Raw genomic sequence first — 27,905 nt, 5'->3', positions numbered from 1 at the left:
TGATAAATGTGCTTTGTATGTTTGTGTTGTTAGGTTGCCGTGAGTGACATAAAGAAAAGCAGGATCGTTCACATTTTATGTAACATGTTGATGATGTCTGTTTTGCCACTTGAAATACTGCAGCTCATTCCATCAGAATAAAGAAACGGATGGTGTAAAACCTATGCATTATCCAGCCCATTACATTGCTTTCTACCAAAGAGATTAATTACTTGGCCTCAAGAAAGAGGTAAAAATGCAACTGTACATTCTCCACCTCCACTGTAGCAGGAATACAACCATAAAACTGCCAATAGCTTGCAACTAATAGCTTCACTGTGACAGAAATGTAACCACTGCAACCTAAATGAAAACATTATGACTGACGTAGGGACAAAGTTTTTTACATTGTCTGAAATAAATTCAAACAGTAGTTTAACAATGACAATTTATCAGCAGTAACTATAAGGTGTGTCTCTTTTGCAGCCTGGGGCCATGATTTTGTATCATCAGACATCTGCTAAGCTAAAATCTTGGCCACAAAGTCACATGATTCAAATGTGAAACGGTGCTCGGAAGCTGTTGTTGTATCTCAGGTTGTGGTGATTACTGTCAGCAGAGTTGTGCCAAAGGCAAAAAGCTTGCCGTCGCTGAGCTTGCTCCAGTCAGCATATCCACAAGTAGGCTGTGTTTTTGCTACATTTTACAGACTTGCCTCAGGGCTCTAAACCATATACACCTCCCTCTGTCTCTCTGAGAAGTAAAACAAACTCCTGACTTCACTCTTGCTGACGCCCTCTTGTATTTTCAACTGTCTCGTTTTATCATCGACTTGCTTTTCTTCTTCATCATAAACCCATCAAAACTACAGATTAATTTCTAATATGGAAAGCAAACTACAATTCATAAGGCTTCAGAGTGAAGAGGAAAGCATTTACGTATGATAAACAATGAGGACTGGAAGGACTTTGTGTCAGCTGGGGTTAAAGGAATGTACAGCTGGTGTAGGGAACATCTTTAACCACTTATGTGAAAAATAAGGAGTTTTGGGGGTACAATGAATAGAGTTGTTGGTTCACGTCCGTGGGTGTGGATGTTTATGGGAGCAGAAGAGCCAATTTTTATATCAGTGGAGTTGTTACCTGTTAAAGGACAGTGGATTATTTTCAAGTTTTATCAAAATTAGTGGAGACTGAATTAGATTTTATTGAAAAAATAACAAAATCAAGTGTGGAGTTTCAGAATCCTCTCCAGTTTTTGGTACCATGCGTATCTTTAAATGCGCTGGTGTGCAAGACAGAACACTTCAGAGGATGTGAGAGCATTATGTGGAGTGGAGAAAAGCATTGTCATGTCTTATTGCATTTAAGTTTGAGCAACAAGAAAAACTCAAACACAGTTCAAACATTCTCTCATAGCGTCATGCAGAGCAGATATGAGAATCCTCTGGAAGTGAATTAAAGCTACTGCATTGACAGCAGAAAATCAAAAAATCCAAACTTCACGGTAGGAACAGAAATAGTGTTTTCATCCACCCCCACATGTATCCAGGTTGACAAGGTGAAACTTCATGTTTTTCTTTGGAAGCGCTGAGTCAGCCGTTCTGTTACACAGCTGAGGCTTCAACCTGACTCATATGGAATTTCCCTGCTTTATGTTTTTATTCATGTCAGGAAGCACAATCACAAAAAAGTTTTGAGGAAAGAAAAAGAAGACGGAATCAGAGGTTGTTTGCTTAAACTATGAGTACATCTGCTGAGCGTGGACCCTTATTGAACTCACACTGCTCAGTGAAATGTATCACATCAAAAATTACCCGAAGTGCGTGAGAAATATTGTCAAGTTATTTTTTAAATCATTATTTTTGTCATTGCAAAAAAATCATAAATCTCTCCTGTCGTTGCTGAGGCCTGTTTTACTGTATGTGTGAGAAGATATTTTTGCATAAATACAGCCACAGAGTACTGTACCTCGTGTGAAGTAGACCTTTCATTTCCATGACATATTTTGCCTTGGAGAATACACGCACACGCACGCATGCGCACTCACTCACTCACTCACACACAAGCAGCCACACACAATTACCTTAATGTGGCCTCCTGTAAAGAACACCCATAAAGTCCATTTGCTGTAATGTACCCCGAGCCTCCCTCCTGTCTCCTCCCTGGGGAGAATTGTAATGAGTGGAAGGGCCACAGGCTGACATGAGGAGGGAAATAAATCCAAGGAGAGGATAGCCGGTTCAGGACACACTCTGACCTCAGGCACAGTACGAGATTCTGGGCTGCAGCTTAAATCCAGTATAAACTCTTAAATGAGCTGCTTAGCATCTCGAGATACAGACAACACTACTGTTGAAGCTTTATAATCTTGTTTGCACCGTGAATCAGCAAACATGCATGTGACCACATTTACATTTCGAATGACTTTGCAGCTACACTTCATCCATGGTAGTAGTGTCTTTCATTCTCAAACACAAGCTGCTGGCATGGACCTGTGGTCGTAAGTATGACGAGGCAAATGAGGCGCATGGGACAAGGTCACTCGGGTTGGGTCTTTGGCTTCCATTCCATATCTATCAGCCGTGACGTTATAGCAGTGTGTGTCAGAGAGTGCGAGAGGTAGACTCTGCTCCGCTAAAGGACAAAACTGAAACACTTAGGAGTATTAAAATCAGAGGTAAGGGCCAGCAGACAAAGCTTGATGGATAGCGTTGAGCTTTGCTTGCCAGCAAATAGAAAAGAAGTGGCCCAGCTCTGTCAGAAGTAAGAGAGATAGTGTCTGCAGGGTCGCCGGTGGCAGTTATTCTGTCTTCTGGATTGGGTGCATCAAGCTGTTGCGGTGATTATCTGTTTCACTGCTGCCCTTTACAGGTTCGGTTGTGAGTGTGTGAAAGACATGAGTAGGCGAAGCAGACGAAACACAGACTGAAGAGAATGGAACAAAATAGGGCTTTAAAATAAGACGTGTGCCATGACATGACTAGCAGAGAGAGAGAGAGAGATGTGGCTGTTTGTGTTGTCAGGGCTCATCTCTCTGTTGTTAGTGATCCTCCACAGAGACAGAAGATGAGAGTGGAAAGTAGGAAAGACAGATCAATGAGCTGAGCTTAGGACCAAAGAAGAGGGTAAGATCAACTGGTGTGGTTCAAAACAATGCAAAAAGACAACAGAAAATGACTTGGTTAATTTGCTGTTGATGCAATTTGATTTTGAGATTGATAAACTTGTGCCTGTATATGCGCAATGTGCTTTATAAATAGTATTTCCAAATAGTGGTTACATATAAATCTGCAGAAAGAAAAAAAAATAATGCATTCATGCATCACTTTATTAGAAATTTATGTAAACAACCTATCAAACAAACCTAAAACATATGTAGCCAAAAACATAATCTGAATGAATCTGTATAATTTCCATTTCAAGAAGGGACAGACTGGATTATTTATTACAAAAAGATATGAACAAACAAATGAGTTAAGAACAGCTGCTTCATGCACTTTATATTTACTGTATCATTGGTCCATGCACAGGAGGTTATTCTGAAAATGTTCTAAAATGCTGTACAGGGCGCCCAGATAGCTGAAATGGTTGAGCGGCTACCTATAAAAAGTCTCCGACGCAGCGGCCTGGGTTCAATTTCAGCTCACAACCCTTTGCTGCAGGTCTACCCCCATTCTTCTCCCTGCTGTCCTGTCTGCCTCCCTACTAACCTGTCTAATGAAGCCAACAAAAGGCCAAAAAAATAAGTTAGGAATCTAAAATGCTCTACACAATGTTGTATTTTCTTGCTCTATGACACTATGGAGACCAGTACAGACTGTAGCTGTCCCTGGTTGACATCTGTATGTACTGAAGTGATTGTATTTGTCACTTTGTGTGATTATTATGATTATTATTATGTGATTAAGTTTCCGGCTCTCGTTTGTACATGCAGGCCCTCATTCAACTGCCAGTTTACATCTCCCAGTGCGAGGAGGTCAGAGTGTTTTTTGAGACCAGACCTGAAGACCTCAACCCACCCAAGGAGTAAGTACAACACATGGACACAAACACACGTCTCCTCAACAGAACAGAAACCCTGAGGCCCACATACAATGGCACATCATTGTTCCCCTGGCTCATGTCATGTCGCGTCCCGCCAGCATTTACCCTCCATTCTGCTGGTAATGAGCATTCATTACACCCTCTAATGGATATGATTTCATACTGTTGCACTACTTCCTGTTGGGCTTTTCAAGCAGAAACACATGTAATTGGGTCCTTTTTGAGAGCTGAGTTTGCATTTCAGCATGTAGCTGCAGCCCAGTTCATCCAGCAGGCTCCAGACAGCTGAGGCTGCATGGCTGCTGTGAAGGCGTGTGGACCTGCTTTCTGGTCTCTTGTAAATCTCACTCAACATGTTAGCGTCACATGCAGCGCTGACAGTAACTACGTGCCAAAGCTAAGACATCGGTGGGCGACGGACGCCAGGATCCAACAATCACATGCTGACGCACACTTAACTTCACACACAAGCCTTGGTTACAAATGTGTTGTTACTGAGGTTACTGGCACCTTCGGGGCATTAGGGGTTACGGATGGCTGACTTCAGAGAGGCCATAATGTGGGGCACACAGTTTGACCCTAGAGATGTTTTTCTCCACCAACAGCTGTCAGCTATGGCATTAGTTTTAACCTCTGTCATCACATACTGATGGGTGGTGCCTCAGCAGGCAGGGAATTGAGTTGATAAGTCCAATAGCATCTGCTGGGAGTGCAAGTAGGGCCATCAGTAAAATAACATAGAAAAAAGTCCAAATCCGGGTCATACAAGTGAGCGACAATACTGTGTCCTACAAGCTTTATATTATACTAATATACTGAACTAATGATATTTGTTGTTATCGGACATATTCCAGATTGTAAGCATACTATTTGCAAATATATATATTCATGTACCAATATGTATGCACTACTTAATCCCTGTTTTTTCTTTTTGGTATAGCATGGTGTTAATCAACCTCGTGTTTGCCTAGTTTTGCATTAATGTGAAGTTTGACAGTGACTTGAAACTTTATATTTGCAATATACAGCTAGGGTTATAAATAGGAGACTGGCTAAACTCCTCAATTATCGACCATCTGCTTCTTGATAGGCACTACAATTTACCGTTGCCCCCTGAACGCCTCACATTCAGACCGTACTAGATGCTAGCTAGGGGGTTGTGCATGAAGAAGTCTCTGGTCACCACACTTTGTTACTGCAGCGCAGCAACTTTGACAGGTGTTTGAGATCCAGAATAACTTTGAAAAGAAAGAGTGGATTAAAGCCTTCTAATGTCAGATTTATCCACATTATCTACATAGGCTGTTTAAACTTAAATATTGCACTCGAAAATGTTCATTTAAGTGTCGAACGCCAAACTTGGGAGAGCGACTAATCATTTAAATTTTGTAGCCCAGATACTCCTTTAGCTATTGGATTGATGGCACCTTTTGTTCTGTAGTGGGTCAGTCAGTATCCCTCAGTCTGCACCAGCACTCTCATTATAAGGTGTTTCTATGTCTGGACGTTAGTTCTCCTCCAGCCTCCTCCCCTTCCTCTTCTTATTGTTTATTAATACAATTAGCTTTATATTGCTTTCACCTTTGGAACATGGTAACAGCCAAATGGACCGTTGCACATATCAGGCAGAGACACACTGACTTAGACAGTGATCAAGAAAAAGTACCAACACAGAAAACTAAGCCATTCTCAGGGTAATGATCGTCATGTACTCAAATGAATGTGACCATGTGAAAATGTAACTTGAAAACTCTCACATATATTTTGTTATTAGTTTGAACTCCGCATCTAGTGTCCAGTACTTAAATTATTATGTTTTTCATTCTCATGGTGTAGTCAGCAGGTGTGTGTGTCTTTCCTAAATCAATTGTCCTGCCAGTCCCCTTGACATTTAAAGTCAGTATAGCTGCTGTACTAAATGAAATTGCTTCTTTTTGATTTCCTTTTATACCACTAGCTCCTTTTAAAAAATATCCTAAAACCTTTGTGTACATTTTTATTCAAGTGTTCCACTTATTTTTTGACACAGAGATGAGACTATGAGATATAAGATAGATTTCCAAATTCTGCACTTTGTGGCTTTCATTTTTATTCTTGAAACTTCTCTCTTATAAAGTTTTCCAAACGGCATTCGATAGTGTAATTATTAACACATCTGGCCTAAAGCAGCACAGTATTTACCTTCATAATATTGATATTTCTCAAGTGCTTATCAGGAGTGACTTAGACTTGGTGAGCAGCTGGGGGTTCTTGTTCAAGGACAATTAACAGGACACATAGCTGCTATGGGGATTGGATGTGAAATGGGTGCTTGAAACAGGCTGCCATATTGTCATCTATAATGTGGATAGATTTAATGTCACTTTGAAGTGTGCTTTCTGTTGCAGCGAGGTACTTTACTGAGCTTACTGCACTGCTCAGGCCTGTGATAGTATAATCAGATTTTTGTAAATGTGTCACTCAGCAGAGGTGTTACTCTCCCCCCAACAATTTTACGATAACCTCGTCTAACTCTTCCATAATCATAAACGTGTCTTCGGTATCACTTAAGTAGATTTGCAAATGATTATAAGAGACTCATGTTAGTTTTCAAAAAATCCTTTCATTTGCTATTATGACTGATTTAAAACTCGTAAACAAGACTGGAAATGTGACACTTTAAATTATTACGCTATAAAATGGCAGTATGTACATTTACTTAAGTACTGTACTTAATTAGAGTTCTGATATTTTGTGGCTGTACTGTAGTGTATCAATTTTACGACACCCATACTTGAAATGTTAACATTTTTACTACAGTTTTTTTTTTAATGACAGTTGTAGTGTTCAGTAAGTTTGCAAAATAGGATAGAAAACAGTCAGGAGTTTGTGAAATATGATGCATTCTTACATAGAAAATAAAATTAAATGTATAAAATGACAACAATGAAACATTGCTTAGACTTGAATGCATCAGCATTACCAATATTATGAAACTATGATCTATACTAAGGGATTGTTTTCCTGATATTATGTCTGTATTTCCACTTATCATAGTTTGTGCAGCGTTTATTTTGATAAAGGATCTGAAAACATTTCCCAGCAGGAAATTTACGTGACACTTTTATTTGCACATCTTGTCGATACGCACGGTCAAGAAAAGTTCATATGGGGAACATCTTTTCAGTCTAGTGGCCGTCTACTAGTTTCATGATTAAAATACGACATTTCTTAAAGGTCTGATACCAAATGAGCAACACGTTTGTGATAATGAAAAGCCTGTCAGTGGACTGTTGATCTGTATAGTTTCTGACACCCAGACTCTCCGTCTCCTGCTCTCCTTTGCTTACACACTTACTTCATCTTCTGTCCTCCCTTGGAGGAGGTTGCCAAGGACACATACCTCTTTACTCCTCATACTAAACCCCAAGCATTTGTTGGAAGGGGCAGGGAAGCGAGGGAGAATTTACGTGAGGTGGATGAATATAGGAAGGACCTTGGTTTGTCTTTATTGAAATTGGATTACTGCTTTCTGCTAGTGCAGCCTGTTGTTTGGCCGACTGACAACAAGACACAGCAGCCACTGTAGGAGAAGATTTATCATGACCTATAAATCTACTGCACTGAGAGGAACATGTTAGACTTTCTCCTTCAGAGAAACAAACGGGAGAAAAAAGGGAAGAGCAGCCTAAGAAGAGAAAACAGGAAAACTTAACTGTAAAGAGGAAGCACGGTAGAGGGTCGCAGAGCCAGAAGAGACTGGTCAGAAAGGAAGAAAAATCTGCTGAAAAGAGGAAGCGTTGCAACAAGGATGAGGCAAGAAAAGGAAAAGTAGTGGAGATCTTAAGGGAAGAAAATAGAATTAGATGGAGGATCAAGATGGAATAAGAGATTGAAGGAAAGAATGAAGAGGTCATATAAAACTAATGCAGAGGGAAACTGGTTTAAGTGACAGGGCGGGGATGGAGGGAGAAATTTCATTAATCACCGAAATCACTGCTCAGGGTTATGTGACACAGCATTTGTTAAGTGTAAAGTTTGGCTTCAGGTTTTATATTTTAATGAACCCAGAGCGACTACACCCATGTGCTCCTCTGTAGTAGAGATCTTGGTAGATGTCACCTCATTTGGCTTTTCTCTGTAACAGCAAACCTCATGTTTGTGTGTTCTCACAATTTATTTACAGTTATAGTTTGTTATCCTATTTCTGATGTCATTTCCTGCCATACGTAAGTAAGAATTGAAATGGACTCATCTCGACTCAGCCTCAGAAAGACATGAGGTGGGAGGATTCATTTGATCTCTTACTAAAGTAATTAAAATAATCCTGTTAGACCAAGGATCCAGGTTGCCTGCTATATCCGCTGCATTATATGACCCTGGTTTCACCTCAGTAAAAAAGCTAAGCAAAGGAAGCATACACTTATGGTACACACTCATTCTTCTAGTGTTCAATATCCTTGGTAGTGCTTTGGTTTGCCTCTTGAGCATTTATTTTAATAGTACATTAGTGGACACACTTATGGGTAAAGATTTATTGAGACTTAAGTCTTCACAATTAACAGTTCTAGCGATCGAACAATGCTTTATGCGGCTGAGAGTGTTCGTGTTGATGCAGGGAAACGAACAAGGAGTAGCTGCCAAGGCACGTAAAATGATCAGGGGAGATGAAGGAGTGAGCTGAGTAGACATGGAAGAGGTGAGACGGAAAAGGAAGGCGATGGAAGGCCATAAAGTAAGAGAGCAATATTTAGACAACAAAGAGCGAGAGACGGAGAGTGAGAGAGCGCTGAGCGTCAGCCACCGGTGGCTATTTGAGGCATCTGGTCGTTGAATCAGCTCCTGACTGCTGCTGAGGAGTGATGGTCTATTTATCTGGCTAATGTCGAAGCCAGACACAGCAGATGCTGTATTGAATTTAACATTAGCACAATTTTTAGAGCGATACCAGCTATCTAGAGGCTCCTTATTCACATTGGCCTAGACTGGAGATAGGCAGAGACGAATCTTCTTCTCCTCTGTTGCATATCAATACATTTAAGTTAATAATTATAGTTAATTTGAGGAGTAGTTTGAGTAATTCATGTATGTGTTGATCGGTCTGTGGCACCATAACAAAGCTTTATATCCTGATCTTATCACATTAAATAAACTTTATCTAAAAAGCAGCATGAGTGCCAGGAAAAGGAAAGAGGAAGTAAATGCAAAACATTTTTTGGAAACACAAAAGTAAATTCCTTTCTTTGCAGCAAAGTGTAGCTAAAAAAATATATCAAAAATCCCTGAGAGTAAGTCTGATTTACTAATCAGGGTTTCTGCTTTTTGTTTGACAAAATCCATGAGTTGACATGAATTATTACATTTACTGATGAAAGCATTTGCTTGATCAGGAGCATCTCCTTCTGCAGACTCATTCCATATTTCCCAGCAGTAATGTGATGATTTCCTCTCTTTAACAGTGAACCTATTGGAAAGAAGAAATCAGGTAAGACAGAACTTTAATTGTGTATTTGATTTAAAAATGGACTTCAGTGGCCTTGGGAATTGTGTGTTAATTTGTTGAGAGGAGAAAAAGAAGCAGATAATTTGTTTTTTCATTGCTCTTAAAGTACTTCTTTCCATTTTGAATACTTCTTTTATTCCTCAGTAGTATATTATATGACCTTATCTCCATCTAGTGGCCATAGAGATTTACACAGGTTAAACATCTGTCTACACACAATATCTTGAATGTTTTCCAGGAGTTAACTGTTCCAGTACTGGTGACAAAGAAACTACCTTAAACATAGTTTTTCTGTTTCTTTTTAGACACTCTTTATCCTCTCAGTTCATCTCTTTATTCTTGTTTTACATCCAGTTTTTTATTTTTTCAGTTTTCTTCTCCATTCATTTTCCTTTCCCTCAGGGTTTGTGGAGAGAGCGACCACTTTCCTAAAGCGAGGTAGTAAACACACTGTCATGCTTGGTCGTGCTGTGTGTGTAATCCGGCGGGTTGCTAGCGGCCTGTTCCCCCTCTCCTCCCCTGGCCTGGGCAGGTGGGATGTGGCTCTGTTGAAGGCTTCGGGGCTTTGCATTGGTTCTGTAAAGGAAGCAAGTAGTTGGGTTTTTTGAGGACCCATGAGGCTCATGTCATAGCTTGGCAGTCGTGTGTGTTGCGTTGTCGCGGTGTACAGAAGAGTGTACAGATGCAAGCAAAATCATTCAACCCCTCTGACATTTTTGATATTCTGGCAAAATGAGCAACATTACAACTACAGGCGATTAATAAATCATATAAGAAATGAGCAGTTAGTTTATTGAAATATAATGCCAAAGCTATAATCAAGATCTATAAGATCTAAACTTTTTTTTGCAAAAGCAGGTTACAAAATTATTCAACCCCCTCTTCAGCAACATGTCTAAGACAAGAGAGATGTCCCTGAAGTTTAGAGAGGAGATAGTTGCTTTGCACAAGGAAGGAAATGGGTACAAGAAGATATCCAAGTTCATGAATGTTCCCAGAAACACTGCTGGAGGCATCATTCGTAAGTTCAAAGCCACCAGTACTGTGGCTACACTACATGGTCGAAAAAGGAAGCTGTCAGCAAGCACATGTATGGGGAGTATTGACACAAAGTCTACCCATTTTATAGACATGAGTATTACTCAGTGTTTAGCATGAGTCACTGTTGAATTCACCTCAAAATGTATACATACAGGTGTACGGCATTTGAGTTGTACTGCAATTATCTGTATTTACCTAGCATTGTTTAGAGGGAGTTGAGTAATTTTGCAACCTGCTTTTTGCAAAAAAATTGAAATTTTGGATGGATTATAAATTAAATCTTGATTTCTGCTTTGGTATTATATTTCAATAAACTAAATGTTCACCTCTTATATGATTTAGTAATTGCCTGCAGTTGTGATGTTGCTCATTTTGCTAGAATGTCAGAGATGTCAGGGGGGTTGAATGATTTTGCATGCAACTGTAGAGGATGATTGGAATTTAACTGTGTATATATATGAGGGAGAATCACTGCATACTAGGAATGCATTAGGGCCATGTTTTGTAGCTTAGCTCTGCTTTCAGCATCAGACAAAATCGGGAAGCTTGAAAAAGTCTCCAATAAAAGATTCCCAGAGGTAGAAATAATTGGCTGAAACCCAGGAGAAGACACCATTATTTTTGATCTAATTAAAACATTGAAAGGATTCGGAAAGTACATGCTACTGATTTATACATTTCTATCATTTGCATCCAATTTTTAATATGCTATTGTTTCATCAATATATTATTTTTAAGTCGGATAACTAACTTAGGCTAGTTTCCCTAGTTTTGAGGAATATTTGCGTTACTAATTTTCTATTTTCTAACATACAGAATTGAGAATCTGTCACAAATTAAGTGGTATAAATTCAGCTGTTGATCAAACCCATTTCATCTAGCTTGTTGCAGCTCACTGAAGGATGTGCATGGAAAGACAAGCTGTGATTCTTTTAAGCTGCTGTAAGATCCAAATGCAAAAATCCAGACCCGTTTTCTGTCAAAAAGTGTGTCCAACAGCACCTTCAGTGATCTGCAGACCTGTGCTGAATGTTAATCTCCCCTCACTCTATTTCCCTTAATGCAAAGGTAGGAGCATTGTTAAAATCTTGACGCACCAAAAGGTATTTCCTTTGCTGTTTTCTTATGTAAAGTTAATTGCATCTGTCAGGGTTTATTCTAGTCGTTTCTACATTAGTGGTTGTGTTGTGAGCCCTCATGTGTTACAGAGGATTTTCTCATGCTAAATTGGTGCTAACATTGGTGGTGGGTCTTAGTGAATCTTTTTTTTTTTTCAATGTTGATGAATAAATTAACCGCCTACGCTTTCCCAATCCCTACCGTTCACTCCCAATCTCCAAATCTCCCTTTATTCCTCTGTCGGCTCATTGTTTCCTTCACGCCATCTTTCCAATCACGTACGCTGCCTCGTCTGCCTCCTGCCTGGATTCTCCATACTGTAGATAAGCCTCCTCTCGCTTAAACCTTTTTACTTAATAGCTTTTGCGCAAATTGTGACCTTGGAATTATTCTTGGCATTTGATCAAAAGTGAGTTGTTCACTTACTGCACCTTGACAGATGGATTGTATAAAGACCCTGCATAAATTGGGTTTTTAGTCAAGTTCTTTAAAGTCTGTATGAAATCTGACATTTTAAAAAGGCCAAATTCCATTTAGTCAATGAGATAAAAAACTTTTAAAGGTCAGTAACTCAAAAGCACACAAATGCTTTGTTCTGATTCTAAGTTCACGGACGTTCATTTAATATCACATTAGCAAATATTCCCAAAGATTTGAGCGGAGGCTTTTCTTTCACATTATTGAGATTTCATTCTTCACCTGGCCAAGAAAGAAGCGGAAAGATGGAGCTAAATTAACTTCTCTTGTGATTTTTTTATTTTTTTTCCTTTAACAGGAGACTCCACCTCAGCAGACCCTCTCCTCCTCGACCAGTACGTGGCAGTAACAGACTACGAAAAGCAGGAGAGCTCTGAGATCAGCCTGCACGTGGGCCAGGTGGTGGAGGTCATTGAAAAAAATGAGTCTGGTAAGTTTTACACAGCTTTCAGTATACTGTGCCACGTTTGCTTGTTTCAGAATACCAGTTGTGCATTTCAGCGATGGATTTTCAAAAATCCTTAAATTGAGTAATTTCTCTCAAGATTCCTTCAGCGTTTTTGTATTTTGCTCATGTAGGTTGGTGGTTTGTGAGCTCAGAAGATGCCCAGGGCTGGGTTCCTGCCACCTGCCTCGAGGCACAGGATGACCCCGATGACTTCACCATTCCAGGGGAAGAAGGTACAGAAATCTTTACATCTGGGTGCTACAGTTTTTTAGGTTTAATATTCCCCTAAAAAAAAGTTGAAGATGTAAAAAAAAAAAATTATGAATTAGTAGCTAAACTTGACACGCTGGACTAATGTGTGTATCCCAGAATTCAACAGTACTTTAATGCAATTTTGCTAAACAAATTTGTGCTATTGTCTTTTCCTTGCCACACTTACAGTACGGTTTTGTTCACACTGTTAGACTCCTGTAGCTCGTGCAGTTATTAATTGATCAGTTATGTGTAGATTGGGGAGTGAATCTGATAAAAATTCCTATTTTTCTTCAGAGAGCAAAGATGTATGTTGATTCCAAGGTTCTGATAGTGTGTGTTACACTTAAGAACAGCAATTCAAACATGTTTGAATACTTAAATTATAGCACACTTACTAATGCAAATAATATTTGCAAAGAGGTTATGAAGAAAACTTAAACTGACAAAAAACAAAAAAACCGTCATCTGCAGCACAAATTGACTTTGTATTAAAAACATACACGTCTATGTTACAAGAATGATATTGTAAGATTCTGTAATAACACTGGCACATGGTAGGTGCCAGGTAGGTACAAAATGACGGACCATATAGCCGCGATTCCACAAGCACCTATTCGGCGCGGTGCGGCTCGGCTCGTCTTTGTTTGCGAGCGTTTCCATATGGATTAGTGCACGGTATCAAGCACGATTTTCCGCACCTTCTCGGCTGAGGTTCCAAGCGAGATGAAGTGAGCCGAGATGTGACGTCTACATAGTGCAGGCCACTGATTGGACAGGAGTGCAGGCCACTGATTGGACAGGGAGTGACGACACACGAGAGCGACTCCAGCACGAAAACAAAACCGGCATGACAGCCAGACCTGTACCATGGGTGAATGAAGAGGTCGAGACTTTTCTGTCTTTGGTAGTGGACCAAAGAATACAGAGGGAGCTGGACGGAGAAAGTTTATCAGGAGGTCTCTGAGCGGATGGCCGCTCACATATACAGTAGACTGTATATAAAGAGGACAGAAGCAGTGTAGGGAGAAGCTGAAAAAGCTCAAAAATGACTATTGGTCCACCCAGGACCACAACGGCTGGCGTGGGTCAACCAGGAGGTGTTGGAAGAGGTTTAATGGACGCTATTTACTGGCACCGCACTGCCAGCAACAGGAGGGAGACAGCCGCTGCATTGCTGGAGACGTTCGAGGACGGTGAGTGTTTTGTGACTTCAAGAAACTTTTACATCGTTTATCCCATTGGTGGCAAGCTCCCTTTAAGCAAACAAGTATATTTAGAAAGTAACGTCGTTGTCTCCTGTAGCAGACAATAAGCTAGCTAGTTAGCCATCAGCGCTAGCTAGTTAGCCATCAGCGCTATCTAGTTAGCCATCAGCGCTAGCTAGTTAGCCATCAGCGCTAGCTCCGTGCTCCGCTTGTATTTCGTGCTGCTGTTTCTAACGTTTAGCTCTCAGAAGCTAATACATCAGTCTGCATGACGAACTAAGCTAGTGGTCTTAAAGGTTTATTTTTTTCACAAGTTACAATGTGGTATTTTTCGTGTACTTAGGATGAATGTTTATTTCTGTTCAAGAATCCCTTTCGACGTGCGAAGCCTGCTCCACCTCCGTCATGGAGCCCCCAGCTCCCCTGCCTCCTCTCCAGCACCAGCTTCGACACCAGTACCAGCTTGGACACCGACCCTGTCAACATCAACCTCCAGCACGTAACAGCAACGTCTTATCACTGGTAAGACACGGTAAACAGAGAGCATGGTTGATTTTCGCATTATTATTATTGCAGGTGTAAATGCCTGTAAGCATGATCAGAACAACGAGACCAACGACCAAGAATTCAGGCAGGTGTAAATGCAAACTGTGCACCATGCCAGCTCAGGAACGCCCGATGAAAGCTACATGTAGCTACAGTGACACACAAACAGAACACATGCAGCTGCATTTTTTTTCCATTGACTTAACAAGCAAGTCACTCTAATTAATTTACTTTTTTTTTTTTTTTCAGAATCAGAATGAGTTTTATTGCCATTGTTCATGAGGTTCACAAACGAGGAATTTGACTCGGTGCAATGCTGCTACATTAAACATTTAACAAATAGTAGAGATAAAAATAAAGATAAAAATAAAGATAAAGATAAAGTAAATACTATAATAAAAGCTAACATCTACTATAATAAAAACTAACAACTAAGTACACTGTACAACAAAAAAGTGACTAAGTGAATAAAGTGACCAGTAGCAGCAGGTGGTGGGGGCCACCACGTAGTGCAAATATTGTAGTGCAAAAAACAGTGGTAATTGTTGATGAGTCGGTGCTGAGCTGCTGAACATAGGCACGTGTGTGTGACGTAGAGTCATCTAGTGTTCATCAGTCTGATGGCAGAGGGGAAGAAGCTGTTCATGTAGCGGGAGGTTCTGGTCCGGATGGACCTTAGTCTCCTGCCTGAGGGGAGGGGGGTGAACAGTCTGTGTCCAGGGTGAGAGGGGTCGGCAATGATCCGACCTGCACGCCTCCGGGTCCTCGAGACGTACAGATCCTGCATAGATGGAAGTCTGCAGCCGATCACCTTCTCAGCAGTGCGCACAATGCGCTGCAGTCTGAATCTGTCCCTGATGGTGGCTCCAGCGTACCACACAGTGATGGAGGAGGTGAGGATGGACTCGATGATGGCCGTGTAGAACTGCACCAACATCTTGGTGGGCAGCTTGAGTTTCCTCAGCTGCCGCAGGAAGAACATCCTCTGCTGGGCCTTCTTGAGGAGGGAACTGATGGTCAGCTCCCACTTGAGGTCCCGGGTGATGGTGGTGCCCAGGAAGCGGAAGGAGTCCACGGTGGAGATGGGAGAGTCAGTGAGGGTGAGGGGGGGGTGGTGGGGCTGTGACTTTCCTAAAGTCCACGATCATCTCCACTGTCTTCTGGGCGTTCAGGTCCAGGTTGTTGTGGCTGCACCAGGACACCAGCCGGGCCACCTCCCTCCTGTAGAAGGACTCATCACCGTCTGAGATGAGCCCGATGAGGGTGGTGTCATCTGCGAACTTCAGCAGCTTCACAGACTGGTGGCTGGAGGTGCAGCAGTTGGTGTACAGGGAGAAGAGCAGGGGGGAAAGTACACAGCCCTGGGGGGAACTGATGCTGATGCTCACCGAGTCCGAGACAGTCTTCCCCAGCCGCACGTGTTGCCTACGGTCCGTCAGGAAGTCGATGATCCACCTGCAGAGGGAGTCGGGCACGTTGAGCTGGGACAGCTTGTCCTGGAGCAGAGCAGGGCGGATGGTGTTGAAAGCAGAGCTGAAGTCCACAAACAGGATCCTGGCGTAGGTTCCTGGGGAGTCCAGATGCTGCAGGATGGAGTGGAGGGCCAGGTTGACTGCGTCGTCCACAGACCTGTTGGCTCTGTAGGCGAACTGCAGTGGGTCCAGGAGAGGGGTGGTGATGGTCTTGAGGTGGGACAGGACCAGGCGCTCAAAGGACTTCGTGCAATGTAGTATTGCAACCATTCTTCTTATAGCCACTAGGGTAACTGAAACTGAATGAAAATATACATAGAAATAAGAAAACACAGCTGTTCTTAGCAACTCCATGTGTACAAGATGAAATGAACACCGCGTTGTTTTTAGTTGTGGTGGAGGAGGTACTGTTTGTGCTTCAGTTAAAGTAAAGAGTGCCAAACGTTTATTAAAGTAAAACTATCAAAGACATGATCATGATTGAAAATCAATGGATGGGTGGCTAAACACATCACATCATAGCTGTGGAGTCCTTCTAGCTCCTGGGGACTACATTCTCTCAGGACCTGCAGTGGGAGATGAACATCCACTCCATCCTGAAAAAGGCTCAGCAGAGGATGTATTTCCTATGACAGCTGAGGAGACATGGCCTGCTGCAGGAGCTGTTGATCCAGTTCTACACTGCAGTCATCCGATCTGTCCTGTGCACCACTGGATCAGCCACACAACAGGACAGAAACAGACTACAGCGTGTAGTACGGACTGCAGAAAACATCATCAGAGACCCCACTCACCCTGGACATTAAACTGTTTCCCCCCCTCCCCTCTGGCAGGCACTACAGAGCCCTGTACACAAAAACCTCCAGACACAAACAGTTTCTTCCCCACTGCCATCACTGTAATAAACAGCTGAGCCATTCCTACACACCTGTACAATAGTCACTATTCCAATGGACATGTACAGCATTTTTTTTCCCACCATGAACAGCATTCTCTGCTTTTTGCACTACTGTGTTTATAGCAATTATCGCTTTGCTAATGTGTTTATTCCAGTCTAGCTGTAAATTTCTGTATATATTGTTTTAATTTTGCTACTATTTTTTTTCCTCCCTGTTCCTTTCTAGTTTCTTTATTTTTTATTATTCTCTTCCATATTCCTAGTGTGACACCAACAGCCGAAACCAAATTCCTTGTATGTTGTGTACTTACTTCGCCATTAAAGGTGATTCTGATCACTTTTCTGTCTTTGGTCTAGGCAAGAGGAAAAGGTGCAACAGAAAATTGGACCTTCCAAGCGTACTTGTGGAGATGCAGGCTGAGGAGGAGCGGAACTGTGCCAGCATGATGAGAACATCTGGTTGCTCCTCAGCGAGGCCAGAGAGAATGAAGCGGCCTTGCAGTGGAGGAGATGGCCCAGAATGCTGCCTTCAACCAGTCATTCCTGGGTGTACTGGGGCAGCTGGTGCAGGCAGTGGGCAGCCAGCAAGTCCACCTCCCAGAGACTTGAGATTTAGTTGTATATAGTTTTACTTTTAGCCCTCCACTGTAGGAGAGGCCCACCACAGTTTGTACTTTGCACATTGTAAATAGTTTTGATTTTGCTGCTGACTTATAAACTATTTTGTGACTTATGTGATTGCATCATAACTTTTCATTTTGTCTGTTAAGACACTGGTAGGAAAAGAGTCAACAGTCTGAACCAAACAATTCTGTATTCCCTAATAATGCATTTATGTGTAATGGGATTTAACATGTTTTAACACAAACTCCTTTATGGTTCATAATTCCATTGACTGAATTACACCAAAGCAGTACTGATTTATCAAACTGGAATATTCTTAAAACAGCTGTTTTAATGTTTTGGTGTTTAATTTGTCATGTAATCTTGCTAACCTTCACAAATAAACAATAGCATAGACACATCTGCAAAAGGTACAAAAGTTTATTGTCAGAATTGCATTAAAGAAAACAATAGTGGTCCGGAGACAGAAAAACAGAAGTATAACAAGAAGAATAACTTTTGCATGACACGTAGTGCATCAGTGCATCCTGTACATCTCTGTCCTCCTCCTCTACACCTTGTGCCACTGCAGGCTCATGTGCTGCTGCTTCAGGTAAATCCCATGAAGTCTCATCAGAGAGCATCTGAAACACATACACAGCATACATATTTTAATATCTGAAACACATACACAGCATACATATTTTAATACCTAATAGCGATAAACTACAGCCATTACAGGGTCGTTCACAGGACTGATACGATAGCTAGGGAACTAGCATTAGCTTACCCTCATATGTCATCTAGTTCATATCCTGTTGTCTTCGGCTTGATACTGCTGCATCGCCTCCCAAACTCTCCTGAGTGTTTCAACTCGCCGCTCTCAGCTTTCTCCGACTCTTCTATTACTTTGAATCTGACAGAAAGCCACAGACCGAGCAGCAGGTGAACCATCGCCTCCGTCATGTTGCGTTTGTGTCGCACACAAATGACGTTGAGGGATTTTCAGCTCGCCGTGCTATGACGACTCCACCCACGATGAGGCTATATGGAAAAACAACTAAACCGAGACGAGCCGAGTCAAATACAATAGTGGCGAGGCGTACCGCGCCGAGTAGATGCTTGTGGATCTACTCTCAGGTTTTAAGCCTGAGAGGTGTGTGGTTTAAAAGTCGACACTCAGCTGACATGGAGTTCTGTCCTTGTTGGACTCTTTTAACATCCACATTCATGGACATTATCACAAATTTATAGAAATACAGTACTAACCTATATATTGGTAGTCGAGTAAATGCATAATAAGACATGGTCAAGCTGTTAATTGGCATCGGTTTTTCCAAATGTCCTACTAATGAGTAAGATTAAATTAAACAGTGCCAGACCTAACTCAGGGCTCAGAATTACCCCTGATCTGTGGTCTATAGCAGTGGTTCTCAACTGGTCTGGGCCTGGGACCCACCATAAAACTGAAATGACAAGTCGTGACCCAAACAATATTTCTCCAAAAATCAACAATTTATTGATTGAGCGTTCGAAGACAAAACTTTTAAACCTGAACTCAAGTACTTCACAACAACTCAAAATCAAGCAGCAATACTAAGTCAAGTACTGAGGACTTTGAAACAAGTAGAACAATAGCCTCAAGTAGTTCTCAGGATATATAAAAGTGCATTTTTTTTCTACAAAAAAAGTGCAATTCAACAAAACCAGTAGCTTCTCATAATACTGCACAAGTCTGCAACATTGCTGTTGTAGCTGGAGAAACTATGTATAGAAATATGTGCAAAAGAGTCCAAAACATGAAAACTGATGAAGTGCATTCAACAAATTATTAAAGTGAAGAAATGCTTAATGTTCTGATCAATCTCAAAATGTAAACACAATAAAACATTTTCAAAGGGCTTAACTATATTTGAAAGCCAATATTTGGGGAAAAAAAATAGTGTGCAAAATAAACAAAAGTCACAAGTCACAATAAAAGTACTGCAGAACTACATGAAGTTCTAATGGCTTAGCTGAGGATGCTTTTTGGCCTTTACAAGAGTCTCAAAATCTGGCTGTATGCATGATAAAGCAACTCTGAGGTCATGCTCAATGTTCAGTTTATTTCAGTATTTTGTTTTCAGCTGAACAAGAGCTGAGAAGCCACATTCACAGAGGTATGTGGTGCTGAATGGTAGGAGGATTTTTACAGCTCGACTAGCAATGGAGGGATACTCTCTCATCACATCGTTGCACCAGAACTGGGAAAGGCTTACCTCTGTGAATTTCTTTCTGAGAGTGCGGTCACATGATAGCTCCACCAGTTGACATTCATCGCTGCTAGGCAACGTGATGCTTTCCATGTTTATTCCAAACGGGTCGCGCACCCAGTCGTCCTCGGGTTGTTTATCGGGAAAGTAGTCGCTAAACCGCTCGAAAAGTTTATTCAGATGCGTGCTTTTGGACTCCTTTGTCTTCGATGTAGGAAAATCCATATTTAACGTACTCGCTGTCGTACTTGCGTTTAGCCATGCTGCTGTTGCTATGAAAACATGCAGTTTCTTCTACAGTAATACGAGTGTCCTCACCGGTCGCTGCTGACACGACGACCCCCTGCGGGTGCGGAGGGGAACTACAATGACTAAATTGGATTATCTTTATTTTTCTCTCTTTTTAGAAAAAGGCTCGCGACCCACCAAAAACGGCCCCGCGACCCAAAAGTGGGTCGCGACGCACCAGTTGAGAAACACTGGTCTATAGCATATTAAAAGAACAAGTTCCAAGCTGCTTCTGGTGCAGTACAATCACTGACTTGCGGGTAATGACAGCACACTGGTTTGAGACTGGAAAAGGATCCCAACAGAAAGGAATAGTACAAACTAGAACAGATTAAAGCTGAAATACTATGATTAGAAAAATAGAATTTGCACACACCTTGACGGGTTATTCATTAGTGGATGAACAATCACAAGCTAGTACTATTGCGTCCATCACTACTGAAAATGCTTTCATTTGGGATGAAAACATCCTCCAGATGGCATATGTAATGTTCACTTCCTATTTTGCCCCAATTACTGTGCTGGAATGTCAGTGCCTCGGAGGTTCTGGTCACTGCCAAGGCACGTGGGTCGTCGCAGAACTTTAGGGGATCTATTCAGCACAGGCTTTGGGCAAGGTGGAGCGCACGTCTTTCTTTTCCCCCTATACTGTGTGTGCGCGTGTGTGCATGTTTGTCCATGTGTATGCATGAAATGTATGTTGCACGAGTGACCCAAGCATGTAAATTAAATCCTCGCATGAAATATGGATGTGAATTTGTGTTGAAGAACAATATAAAATAAGTACATTTCAATTAACCATCATTAATAAACACTTGATTGTTCACTCTCAGTAGCATTACATAGAATGTCTGTAGAATAAAATAATAGAAATATTGAAAAAAAAAGTCTGAAATGTAGAAATGACTGAATTTCTTGTGCAGTAACGAGTTTGTTCTGTCAGTTTATGTGTAGGATGTCTGTGTGTTTTGTGTCGCACATTTGTATCTTATGTCTTCTTACTCCACAAGATGCTGCTCAAGCCTTGCCTTGTTAAATAAGTTAGTATGTGTCTGTAGAAACTCAAGATTTCATCCTAAATCACATAAGAAGACGATCATGGAGGGAGGTTTTTGAACTTTTTCATAAGGTTGTTGACGTTTTTAGTGCATATCAACAATAATAATGTTGTTTGTTTTTGTTTGGACTTCAGGACAGCAACAGCTTGCAAATTTACCTCTGAAACATTAATGGCAATTTTAATTAAATATGTCACTGTGCTTTGCCTCCCCGGCTATGACCCTACATTAGTGTTTCTTTGTGCTACCCTATTTGTGAACATACACACATGATCTTCAAAACAGACATTGTCTTACATTTAACACTGTTTTCTTTTTCCAACTCCAGAAGAGAAGTATTCAGTGATTTACCCGTACTCCGCCAGGGACCAGGATGAGATCGACCTGGAGAGAGGCATGATTGTGGAGGTTATTCAGAGGAATTTGGAAGGCTGGTGGAAGATAAGGTAAGTCAGATCTGTATGTGTCATCATTATGACAAGATGATTGATGTTATTCACTTCACCTGTCAGTGGTCATAACATTGTGGCTGATCGGTGTATATATATTCAGTCCTGGAATTTGCACCTAAATAAATTTCCATAAGAACATGTGCAGAAAGATGGCAGATTTTAAGGACGTGTTATTTTTCTGTATTCCTTAGTTAACCCAAATAGAGCTAATGGAAGAAAGTTTGTATTGAGAATTCTGAGACTACACTAAGGGCAGAACAAAGCATAAAAGTCGGTATGTTATTTATGGAAAGGCTGAAACATATGGAGGAATTTGAATGCAAACTTAAATCAGTCAAAAAAAATGATTAAAGCAACAAGCAAGTAGATCTTTCACAAGGACAATGATCTAGGAGAAAATCTAAGTCTTACGCAGCTCTCGTGCTCCATCTGTATTAACATTAAATGTTAATTAAATTCAAAGCAGTTAAGATGCAAGAAAACAGTCTTTCAATAGAAAAATGTGCTTTGGCTCATGTTTACAGGTGTATAGTCTGAGTACAACTCAAGCTGTGCCACCAGTGTAGACAACTAGACAGAATAAAATAGGAGTGTACACTACCGTTCAAAAGTTTGGGGTCACTTAGAAATGTCCTTATTTTTGAAAGAAAAACATTTTTTTTCAATGAAGATAACTTTAAATGAATCAGAAATACAGTCTAAACATTGTCAATGTGGTAAATGACTATTCTAGCTGGAAAAGGCTGATTTTTAATGGGGTATCTCCATAGAGGTACAGAGGAACATATCCAGCAACCATCACTCCTGTGTTCTAATGCTACATTGTGTTAGCTAATGGTGTTGAAAGGCTAATTAATGATTAGAACACCCTTGTGCAGTTATGTTAGCACATGAATAAAGGTGTGAGTTTTTATGCAAAACATGAAATTGTCTGGGTGACCCCAAACTTTTGAATGGTAGTGCATGTGCTTCAAGGTTTCAGAATGGCCTTCCCAGAGTCAAATTACTTAAACTAAAGCTATTTAAGTGCACATCTTTCCTCCATTCAGGTACCAGGGCCGTGAGGGCTGGGCCCCAGCCTCCTACCTAAAGAAGACCGACATTCAGGGCCAGAAGCAGTCAGCGGGTGCTTCTGCTCATGCCAGTACGAATGACCTAGACGGGTTCTCCAAACAAAACCAGCAAAACAACGCAGCTAAAGAGAACCGAGACAACAGCCAGAAAGAAAACAGGCTCTCATTTTTCTCTGATAACAACAAAAGCAGTAAGTGAACTCAACAAAATATGCAGATTGGGATTTAGTCTCACAAATATGTAAGCATTACTTCTACATCTTTTCCCGCCACAGAAGTAGGATCACGACACAGACCTCCTCCACGCAGAGATCTAACCATTGTAAGATGATTCTGTCTTTTACAGTTTTGGTCTTAGTTTCTCATATGGAAAATGTTTTCAGCTACTTAACATGTGTTTATTTTTTTCACCTCCCTCAGCCACGAGGTACAAACCTACCCAAGCCACCCATTCCTCCTCAGGTTGAGGAAGAGTTCTACACCATCGCCGACTTTCAGACCACCATCCCTGATGGCATTAGCTTCCAAGCTGGAATCAAAGTCGAGGTGGGTCAGGACTCCCTAAAATTGTATTATCATAAAACATGAAAATATGGTTTGAATAAAGGTATGTAAATGTTATCTATTCCTTGTTTTGTTTTTTTCTTTTCAACCTCAAGTTACCATATTTTTTTAACCCTCTAGGTGATAGAGAAGAATGCAAGTGGTTGGTGGTACATCCAGATAGACGAAAAAGAAGGCTGGGCACCTGCCACATTTATAGACAAGTACAAGAAGACCAGTAATGCTCTGCGACCCAATTTCCTTGCCCCGCTGCCCAATGAGATGGAGAAGCTGAGGCTGGAAAATGATGGTTCATCCAATGTTTCAGATGACAGTTGGTCTAAACCTTTACCAGATGAGCCAACCACAGCTCCTGAGTCTTGTGCTCGGCCTAAGCTGAGAGATTGGAAGTCCAGTGCCAGTAAGGGGGCCTCTTCCTTCTCTGGGCCTTTGCCCCCAGCCCCAGCTGCCCCTCCTGTTGAGGAGAAACCAGCTCTGCCTCCTCGAAGGGAGTCCATCAATAAGAGCTTTGAATTGGAAGTGGCAGAGAAACCAAGATCTGATAATTCCAAGCCTTTGCCCCCAAAACCCCCAGCTCCTGGGGTCATCATGCCACTGGTTACACCCAAGGCAACCCCCTTCAAACCTGACAAACCTTCAGATACCAAGAAAGAAGATAAGAGCAAAGCTCTTCACCTTCGGAATGAGATGGGTCTTGAATGTGGCCACAAGGTCTCTGCCAAAGAGGTGAAGAAGTTTAATCTGAAACCTGTACCGAAACAGCCACCAAAACCCAAGTCAGAGGTACAGGAAGAGAAACCAGAGGCACCGGGCCCAGCAGTGTTGATGAAGCCCAAGCCAGTGATCAGACCTAAACCTGTGCCTGCTGCCAAGCCAGATCCCCCAGCAGAGAACAAACTTGACATTACCAACCTGAGAAGCAAGTTGAGGCCATCAAAACCAGCAGATGCTGGCTCTGCTTCAGCAGAGGTGAACCACCAGAATGACAACTCAGCAGCAGTAAATAGTTCTCACCCAAGTTCCCCTCCAAGCTCTCCCCCGATTCATATCCCTACTCTCAATAATGGTAAGTACTCTGATGAGCCAAAACTCCCCCCAAAACACATTAATGGTCATAGCCAGGACAGCTCATCACCACCTGCAAAACCAGCAGTTCCCCCCCACAAGGAACCTCCTCAGAGACCTCCTGCCATGGCTCCAAGGAGACCTCCACCTCCAAAGAAAACTGACCCATCAAGCCCAACTGAAACCAAACCTCCACCTGCTCTAAAGGAAACCCAGGATGTTGCCAAGGTCGGACCACCACCACTCAGCAGACCCCCTCCCCCGAAACCCAAAGGGTTTGTTCAGCCACCTCCAAACAAAGAGAAAGAAGAGCCCAAAGTAAATAAAGTCCCGATTCCTCCCAAGCCCCAGTTGAAGAGTGAGAAGCCTGGACCGCCCAGGGACAAGCTTCCACCTTTACTCAAGGAGCCCACTAAGGATGAGCTGTATCTAGCTGTCGCAGACTTTGAAGGGGATGATCAAACATCCAGCTTCAAGGTGGGTACAGTGTTTGAGGTCCTGGAAAAAAACAGCAATGGCTGGTGGTTCTGTAAAAATGTAGGAGAAGAAGTCGAGGGCTGGATCCCCTCGAATTACCTGAGCAAGAAACCTTAAGTAGCCAACGTGCTCTCAAATATAAAAAAAACAAGTAAACTAAGGATTTAAATGAAAAAAAAATCACTATTTTCGTGCTACTTAGCATTGTTTTATTTATAGGTACCTTTTTTTATTGACACATTTTGTTATGTTTCATTTTGATAAAAATATTCTACCTACCAACTGAACCAGCAATAACACATGACCTTGTTGGGTTTTGTGATGTTTACCTATTTTTGTTTTTAATCTAGATATTGTATGAAATCTTAGGTAAAACGTTACTGTCTTTAGTTGCCATATGCTAGTCACAGTCTGTGTCAGTGGTGCCATTACTCAGGCGAGACACTAGAAAAGCAGTAAATATATCTACACCCTTGCCTTTTATGATATAGTGCCTCAATATTATATGCAAATTGCTTCAGTGCTTAATAAACTGTATGCAACTGTAGACATAGTCCTTGTCGGAATCTTGAAATCGTTTGACTAAAAATCAAGACTCTACATCACAGGAGTATAGACTAGATGTTCAAATCCTGCCAGCCGTTCCCAGCAGTAGACAAAACAAACAAACCCCTTAGATAGAAACTGCACATGAACTCACTGGGGGAGTTCATTGACTACATCTGGGCTTTTCAAGTGCTTTTAGCCGATACTACAAGATATGTCTTTGTCAAGCAGAAAAGATGTTTGTTATACTAGAAATATGCATATTAGTTTTTTCCTGCTATCATAACGCTTTTTCTTCAATGACTGCAGAATTAATGTTGCAGTCACTTGTATCAGATGTGCACTTCTAGTCAAGTCAGTTGAGGTAAGTTTAAGGTTTGCACACACTGAAGGAAAGGGGGAGAATGCCACAGTGCATTTTAATTTCATTGTTTTACAAGCCAATTTATTTGCCATGTTTTTATTTTTTATCACTATATCAGAAATATCCACCTCAATCCACAATAAGTAAAGATAAGGCTAGACTATCCAAACTGAGAAGGCGAGCAGAAGCTCTATGTCTCTACATATTTTAACATCATATTTACTTATGTTATCTCACACAGTAAATTAATTTGTAAAATGTGAATTGCAGAGCACATCTGACCAAACAAATTGAAGCTCTACAGTGATTTGTGCAATGATTTACAGAATTGTAAGTGTACAGTCTGTTCTTAACCGAAGTTTGGTGCTCAAATAACAACTAAGTATGACCATTGTATAAAAATAATGTTTTACAATAATGCTTGACTGGTCTCAAGCATGGTCAGTATAGCAAATTATTTTTATTGTACAGTAATAATGAGAGTCATATCTTTTGTCACTTTTCTTTAATGGTCCATCTTTTAGTTCTTTTTTTTTCTCTATGCTTCTTAAAAGACGAAAGGTTCAAGAAGGAATTTGGTTGGTTGAGTTATGGGATTTGGTAATTACAGGAAATAAAGAATAAATCTCTTTCTGCCAAGAGAGAAATGAAAAGTAGGTCACTTAAGAAAGGTATGTGATACAACTGGCTGCTAATTTTACATCAAGTGGTCCAGGATTTTTTCATTCAGTGTTAGGTTTACAAATTAAGTAATAATGCTAAGTAAATAATAACAAAAAAAATGTATGTCTGTGGTTCTGGATATAATTAGACAAGGCTACAAGCTGTAACACTGATTCTGTTCTGCTTCTAGTTGCTGCAATGTTACACCACCTTCCAGCCATATTTTATACAGAAGGTGACAGTATGCTACCAACTAGTGGGGAAAATAAATTTTAAATGAGCCTAAAATGGCATTGTCTGAGTGAATTTTATGTGATAATGGACAGGAAGGTACAGTACAGTTCCAGGCAAATGTTTGGTTTAATGGTGTTGTCGTTTCAGTATTGTAAACTATTTACTTTTTTTGCTATGTATTTTTCATTACAATGAGTCTGCTTTTTGCTTTAAGTCAATAAAAGCTTCTGATTTTTCACTTCAGATGTCATACTGTGTTGAAATCTGCCATTGTTTTTGCTCAATGCAAATTCACAGTTTGATTTAGTGGGCCTAGAACCAAACGGTAAACCAAGTTAGCAACTTGCTGGGGAACAGTAAAGTGTTTCAAAATTAAAGGTGGAGTCTGCGATTCTGAGAAAGGTGGCTGATGTTTAGCCAGTTAGCATATTTAAATAGCACGTACCAGATTTACCATCCCACTTGTTCCTATCGCCTTCTTATCCCATCCAAGGCACAAGGAAACACTGGAATAATGTTGTGTGGATCAGTCTGAGCCACTTTGTTTCCCATTTACAGACAGCCAGCAGACCATGAAGACATAATGAGTGTATCTGACAGTTGTGTATTAGATCAGATGGATCAATATATAATTGAGGGACTTTTGAAATCCATGGGACCACTGTTCCCTCTAAGCTGCGCGCGTGCGCAATTGCGCACTGCTGACACGGTCTCCGCGCACAGAAAATCTGCTGCACACGAAAAAAAAAATCCAACCTAAATTGTAAATAAAATAAACACGTAACAATTCATTCTGTGCTATTTTTCAATGTGAGTCAGTGAGTGACTGGTGACTGGCTGCTGCAGCCAATGATGCGATTCACATACGTATTTACCATAGACTGTATATAATGGTATTTACGCAGCTAATTAACGTCAGGCGTCCTTATGTGCAGCCATCGTTGTTCTCATAGATATGAATGAGTAGATAGGACACGCCCCTTTGAGCTGCGTGCTACAGCGAGGCGAAGCTAGTGGGGGCAAAGTTTCAGTGCATTCCCTTGATGTAGACGGCGTGAAAACGGAAACAACAAGTATGCCGTCTCACTGTGCTGCATACAATTACACACTGCGTCGTACGATTGAGACAAGGAAACTTGGAATGACTTTTCATAGGTAAGAATACTTTTTGGCTCTTTTTTCATTATGAAATCTTGTTGAGAGCTTCCAGTCTATGAGAGCTAACTAGTTAGCCACTAGCAAAACGCTAAGGCGAGCTAGCAGCTTGACAACCAAATACCAGACGATTAATAGTAGCT

General features: G+C 41.1%; 1 protein-coding gene across 4 annotated transcripts in view; it reads left to right on the top strand.

Annotated features, from left to right (window-relative positions):
• The window catches only part of sh3pxd2b (SH3 and PX domains 2B), a 49,301-nt gene extending 22,451 nt beyond the window's left edge, over positions 1-26,850 (top strand). Inside the window, exons 5-15 of one of the 4 annotated variants that reach the window (XM_023266634.3) lie at positions 3,916-4,007; positions 9,464-9,489; positions 9,910-9,945; positions 12,443-12,574; positions 12,724-12,825; positions 20,645-20,728; positions 21,498-21,615; positions 22,671-22,885; positions 22,970-23,016; positions 23,115-23,240; positions 23,379-26,850. In XM_023266634.3, the coding sequence (XP_023122402.2) occupies positions 3,916-4,007; positions 9,464-9,489; positions 9,910-9,945; positions 12,443-12,574; positions 12,724-12,825; positions 20,645-20,728; positions 21,498-21,615; positions 22,671-22,885; positions 22,970-23,016; positions 23,115-23,240; positions 23,379-24,917 (2,517 nt within the window). In that variant the 3' untranslated portion in view covers positions 24,918-26,850. The remainder of the gene's footprint in view (positions 1-3,915; positions 4,008-9,463; positions 9,490-9,909; positions 9,946-12,442; positions 12,575-12,723; positions 12,826-20,644; positions 20,729-21,497; positions 21,616-22,670; positions 22,886-22,969; positions 23,017-23,114; positions 23,241-23,378) is intronic. The other 3 variants (XM_023266635.3, XM_023266636.3, XM_023266637.3) reach the window with 3 other exon arrangements.
• Positions 26,851-27,905: the final 1,055 nt, after the last annotated feature.

This window comes from Amphiprion ocellaris, chromosome 14, assembly GCF_022539595.1.
Source record: "Amphiprion ocellaris isolate individual 3 ecotype Okinawa chromosome 14, ASM2253959v1, whole genome shotgun sequence".
Taxonomy (NCBI): domain Eukaryota; kingdom Metazoa; phylum Chordata; class Actinopteri; family Pomacentridae; genus Amphiprion; species Amphiprion ocellaris.
This window is presented reverse-complemented; position numbering and strand designations above follow the sequence as displayed.